This window comes from Ursus maritimus, unplaced genomic scaffold, assembly GCF_017311325.1.
Source record: "Ursus maritimus isolate PB19 unplaced genomic scaffold, ASM1731132v1 scaffold_7, whole genome shotgun sequence".
In the NCBI taxonomy this organism is placed as follows: Eukaryota; Metazoa; Chordata; class Mammalia; order Carnivora; family Ursidae; genus Ursus; species Ursus maritimus.
The window spans coordinates 24378239-24384238 of record NW_024426885.1 but is presented as its reverse complement, the minus strand read 5'-3'; the positions used below and the strand labels follow the sequence as shown (position 1 = coordinate 24384238).

General features: G+C 42.5%; 1 protein-coding gene across 1 annotated transcript in view; it reads left to right on the top strand.

Annotated features, from left to right (window-relative positions):
• Window positions 1-6000, top strand: part of CFAP58 (cilia and flagella associated protein 58) — a 98140-nt gene that overhangs the window by 28718 nt on the left and 63422 nt on the right. The window contains exon 10 of the mRNA XM_040624327.1: window positions 1449-1640. Within this exon, the coding sequence (XP_040480261.1) occupies window positions 1449-1640 (192 nt within the window). The remainder of the gene's footprint in view (window positions 1-1448; window positions 1641-6000) is intronic.

Sequence of the window (6000 nt, the reverse complement as noted above, 5' to 3'; positions counted from 1 at the left end):
AGTTTTGCTTTGGTTCCTCTCTTTTGGGGAAGAATGCCTTCCTGTTCCCTGGTCTGTTTGGCAAAAAAAAAGAAAAAAAAAAAAAAGCCTATCACCAACAGCTCCCAAGTTTACATGCTCTGTTGAGTTGCAGAAAGTTAAAGGCCCTTTTTCTAAAGTCCCTGGTCCATTCACTTGTGGCCAGAGAAGTGAACCCTTTTGCATGAGCTCAGCTGCCAGAGAGGCACTACAATTAACTTCTCGTTTTCAGGGCACAAGCTGGCTTTTTGGGCAGCCAATCCAAGGAATTTCTGTCTCACTAGCAGAAATCACTTGAGCAGCGTTAAAAAAAAAATATGTTGGCGCCTGGGTCCCTTCCCAGATCCACTGAATCGGCATCTCAGTTGGGACACAGGCTTCTACACTTTTTTAGAAACTGGCTTAGTTGTTGTATTATTGTGGTCAAATATACATGACAGAATTTACCGAGTAACCTTGAGTATATTCACGGTGTCGTGCAACCATGACCACGCTCCAGCTGCAGAACATTCTCATCGCTCCAAAAGGAACCCTGTCCCTGTAAAGCAGTTATGTCCCCCCATGCCCCACTTCTCCCACCCCTTAGCGACTACTAATCTGCCTTCTTCCTCTGCGGATTTGACTATTTTGGATATTTATAGAACCAGAATCCTATTAGACATGACCTTTTGTGTCTGGCCCCTTTCACTCAGAGTAATGTTTTCAGGCTTCAACCATGCTGTAGTCTGTATCAGGACTTCGTGCCTTTTTCTGGTTGATTACTATTCCACTGGGAGGATATACAACATTTTGATTACCTGTTCATCGGTTGATGGACATTTGGGTTGTTTTCCCCTTTTGGCTGTTGTGACTAGTGCTGCTGTGAACATTTCATGTACAAATTCTTGTTTCAACACCTGTTTTCAGTTCTTCTGGGTGTCTGTACCCTGGAGTGAAATTGTTGGATCATATATTAATTCTAGTTATTTGCATTTTTAACGAGTTGGCTTTATTTTACTTTGTAGTCAAAGCCCTGTTCTGTGATTAGGTTCAATTGTTCTAAGCTCACAGGAATGAGGCGAAGCCGGAATGGAGGTTACCTTTGGGGTCAGTCGGCCCTGGACTCAAATCCCGGTTCTGCCAATCCCGTGTTGTATGAACTTGGAGGCAAGCAGCTTAACTTCTGAGTGTCAGTTTCCTACCCTTAAAATGGAAGCAAGGTAGTGCTCACTTCCTAGGGATGCTGTGGTCACTTCTTGTACTAATGTATGTGTTTGCCTTGTGCAAAATTAACAGAGTAGGCTCTAAATAAGCCGTAGAGAATATGATTATCTTTATTCATCCAAAAAATGATGTATCTAATTATTTTAGGGATGAAACAGGGGGTACATTTATCCAAAAATCCCCACACATTTTGAGTAACGCAACCGCTCTGTTTTCCTTATTTTTAGAATATGCTTAAGGCGGTCAATGCGACCCAGAAACAGATAGACCTGGTAAAGCTCCATGAGCAAGCCAAGAGGAACCTGGAGGAAGAAATCCAGAACTACAAGGATGAGGCTCAGAAGCAGAGAAAGATCATCTTTCATCTGGAAAAGGAGAGAGATTGGTACATCAGTGAAGCCAGCGACCTTACCCAAAAGGTAAAGTCACCCCTTGATGATGTGGGTGGAGCACAAGCACGTTCTTTCTGATGGTCACACGATGTAGCAAAGAGGATTTCTTCAGGTTTGAGCTGGTGGTTTGCATGAGAATTTAAGAGGAATGATGTCAACAGAAGAAAAGCTGTCCCAGGGTTGACCTGGGTCAAATTGTGAAATGGACAAGGCCAATGCTTCTGGGGTCTCTGTTTCCCCTTTGAGGCCCCTCCCCTGTTACCCTGCTGTGCAGTTTCCCTGGGCTGGATGCTTAGCTTGGGGGTGGGGGGTGCTGTCAGCATCATCCTCTCTGCACCCTTTGTTCTCACCCCCTCACATCTGTCCCTAAAACCCTTGTCCCTCAGATGGAGGATTCCAACTAGTTGTTAGGAGAAAGGCATCTAATTAAATGGCCTCAAATTAAGGTGTGAGTGACTCCTGGCATCAGGTAAATGTTCACACATTCAAAGGGCATTTTTATTTCTCAACTCTTGTGAACCTGAAACCTCACGGTGGTGGAAATTCACACGTTGAGTAGCTAACTCCCAGATCTGTACTTCCTGTAAACTGCGGAGCTGGGAGAGTGCTCACCCAGCGTCTTGAAGAACGATTTCGGAGATTTCAAATCTACTTTAACCAGTTGTCTTAGCACATTGCCAGCATTAAGCATGAGGGGTTGGACTCTGCTGTTTTCAGTGCATTCCCAGATGGCGTAGAGCAGAAGGTTTCACGAGGGGGGTTTCATGGTGTCAGGAGGGGGCTTTGGGGAATGGAGGAACGTTTTAAGTATGAGACTGAGAAGAGGGTTTGGGAGAAAAGACTGATTTAATGAGATTTCTCCCCTCCCCCCCCCAGGCAAAATGTTCTCTGCGCTGCAGTATAAGCCCTCTCTTTGATCTCCTCAGTGAAATCTTCAGTGTTTACCAGGGCTCCTGCGTGTTTACGTTTTGTTTTGTTTTGTTTTTGGACTGGAATCTCAGTGAAAATGACAAGGAGGACAGCCAACGTTTGATTATAAACATTAAGAAAGTGGGAAACAAGCTTTACTGTTAGGAAATCAGCTTTTTCCCCGCTTAGGCTAAATAAATGCTGAGCAGAGGTTTGTAGGACGTAAATTTGGAGGAACACGAATGCATATGCTCAGTCTAGCCCTGACTGGACGCGTCTTCCTTATAAAAGATCACCCCTGCACGCCCCTCCCCCCACCCGCCCCCGTGATTCTTAGAGCCCTGATCGGGGGCCATTGGAGTACAGTGTGCTTCTCTTCTGACTTAATCATCTTTTAAGCTCCGTTGATTGATTTCCTGACTCTGAGAAAACCAGTGGTCAGTTCAGGACCTCGTATTCTCCAGCCTGGGCTAGCCCATCAGGCCCCGCATCCGTCAGCTTCAGCTGTAACAAACGACCCTGAAATTTCAGTGGTTTATAGCAACAAAGATTCATGTTTAGCCTTTGCGGGTCAGCCGCCGCCCTGCTTCGTGGCCTCTTCCCTCCAAGCTGATTCTGTTGGGATGTGCTGGCCTCTTTCCGAGGGAAGACAGTGTAATAGTGGACCTTGTGATGCTCTCCGAGCTTCTGCTGGTAAGGGAAGGGCACGGGGCTTGTCCACTCATATTCCCTTGGCTAAAGCAAGTCACATGGCCAAGTCCAACGTCCCTGGGTAGGAGTATAATCCTTCTAAGGGAGAGGCGCTGTATGGTGAGACAGGAAATAGATCTGAACATGTAATCTGTCGCCGCTTCCTGCTTCACCTTCCTGATGAGAATCCGTGTCTCTCCACCCCTGGCTGCCATCACACTATCAAAGTTAACTGTTAAAAATTCCAGTGTGATCTTGGTATCACTCCTGGCCTTAACAAACCTCTGTCACTTCTCAGCAACCTGGGCCAGTGCTTCTAACATTTTTTTGCATCCTTAGCACATGTAGAAAATAATATGTCTATAGCTTGTTGGGAGTAAGGTGGAGACTGTCCAGGGCTGGAGGGGACTAACCTAGGGATGCTAGCTGCCCTGGTCCCACCTGGTAGAGTCAGTATTTTGGTACATACCTATAATCCGCATTAAGACAAAGCAATTGTATACTGTGATTTATGGGACAGAGTCCAAGCTCTTTGTTCTCCCTGGAAAGTCCTTCCTTCCCGTCTCTGCCTCGCAAACTCCTCTTTATCCTTCAATACCCAGCTCAAATGCTCATCTCTGGGCTCAAGCCTGCTCCGACTCTCTCTTTTATGGATTTGTTGGTATCTCTGCAATGCCACTTATCATCCTTAGAGTAATTATTTTCTTTTCCACATTTGTTTTTCCTACTTTAGAGTGAGCTCTTGGGAATGATGATTTTATCTCATTCATTTCTTCATTTCCAGTGTGCTGGTAAATAGTGGGCACCAATAAAGTGTTTGTTAAACAAATAGATGATGAATGATAAAAAGGACACTGTCACTGATTTTAAGATAGGATTATTTCTTTTTCTGTTTCCTTGTAAAAGTGTAGAGGTACCAAGTTTTGCTGATAATTGTTTCTCATAATTCTGATGTTTAACTGCACAAGATTAAATAATGTATTGCTAAATCATTTAAGCACAAGTTCTTAACAAATTCTTTATCCACTGCAACTTTTCTATTTCTTACTTAACCCCTGACAGCATAAGTCAGTAGCTACAGCAACTTGGGTCATCTCTGGACTTCTTTTTCTTTCTTTTCTTTCTTTTTTCTTTTCTTTTCTTTTCTTTCTTTTTTCTTTCCTTTTCTTTTCTTTCTTTCTTTCCTTCTTTCTTTCTTTCTTTCTTTCTTTCTTTCTTTCTTTCTTTCTCTTTTTTTTTTTTTAAAGATTTTATTTATTTATTTGACAGAGGGAGAGAGCCAGCACAACCAGGGGGAGCAGCAGGTAGAGGGAGAAGGAGAAGCAGGCTCCCTGCTGAACAGAAAGCCCATGTGGGCCTGGATCCCAGGACCCTGGGATCATGATCTGAGCCAAAGGCAGATGCTTAACAGGCTGAGCCACCCAGGAGCCCTTTTTTTTCTTTTTTAAAGATTTTATTTATTTATTTTAGAGAGAGAGAGAGAGAGCGAGCAGGAGGAGGGGCAGAAGGAGAGGGAAAGAGAGCATCTCAGACTCTGCAGAACCTGACTCACAGCTCGATCCCACAACCCTGAGATCATGACCTGAGCTGAAATCAAGAGTCCAGTGCTGAACCGACTGAGCCACCCAGGCAGCCCTGGACTTCTTATTAAGGACCTGCATGTCCTTAAAACATATAAGAAATAGTATAAGAAATATGCCCCTCCCCTATTTCTTTCTTTCTTTTCTGCTGCACACACACACACACACACACACACGCACACCTCATTCCCACAAACAGAACATTCCCTTTCATGCATTCTATTTCTAGGGAATTAACGACTGATATCAGGGACTGGGGATAATGTCACGAAACTGACATTTTCATCAGCTTCTAGAGTGAGTGTACATTGTTCCAAGTTTTAACCCAGCAATTTCTTTTGTAAGAACTCAATCTATGGAAAAATAAGAAATGCAAAGAGTTTTATAAAAGGATATTCTTTAAAATAAATTGTGCTACGCTTATCTGATACAATGTTATGTACCGTTAAAACCACGTGTTTGAAAAATATTTTTTAAAATGGGGGACGTGTTCACAATATGAATCTGATAAAAACAGAATGCAAAATTACTTATATGGTTTGCCCTAGTTTTATCTCTGTGCATAGAATAAGGATTGTTATTCAACTTTGAGCTCTTCATAATACCTATTTCCTAAATAGGTCCAAATATTTTTTGAAAGAATGAATGGAAAGTGTAATTAGAGATCTGAATTAACCACTCAAAGACTTACTTTTAGTTATTTATATTAAATTCTTCTTCACTAATATATTTATCATTATGGGTCTTCCCCCATTTTAAATTCATTTGAAACATGTTGACATAATGGACGATCTTATCTGAGTTATCCTCAGCAATTTTAGCTGTGAGTGACTCGCGGCATGGTCTCTTCTGCCTTCTGGGCTGCAAAAACAGTGTCAACATTTGCCTTCTGGTTCTTTCTGTTTAGAGAAAGAAAGGTGAAATCTTAGATACTGAAAGCCCTACATTACATTTTATTAATTTAACTTGGCATTTGCAAACGAGGAAGAAGATCCTTCTCTGTGCCAGAATTGGATGGCTTAGAATCCTAAACCTTTTCTCATGTGCTTGTCTCAGTCAACACTTGCCATACTAAGGCTGCATAATACACAACCACCAAATCTCATGGGCATGCAGAAATAAGCACTTCTTTCTTTCTCTTTCTTTCTTTCTTTCTTTCTTTCTTTCTTTCTTTCTTTCTTTCTTTCTTTCTTTCTTTTTTAAAGATT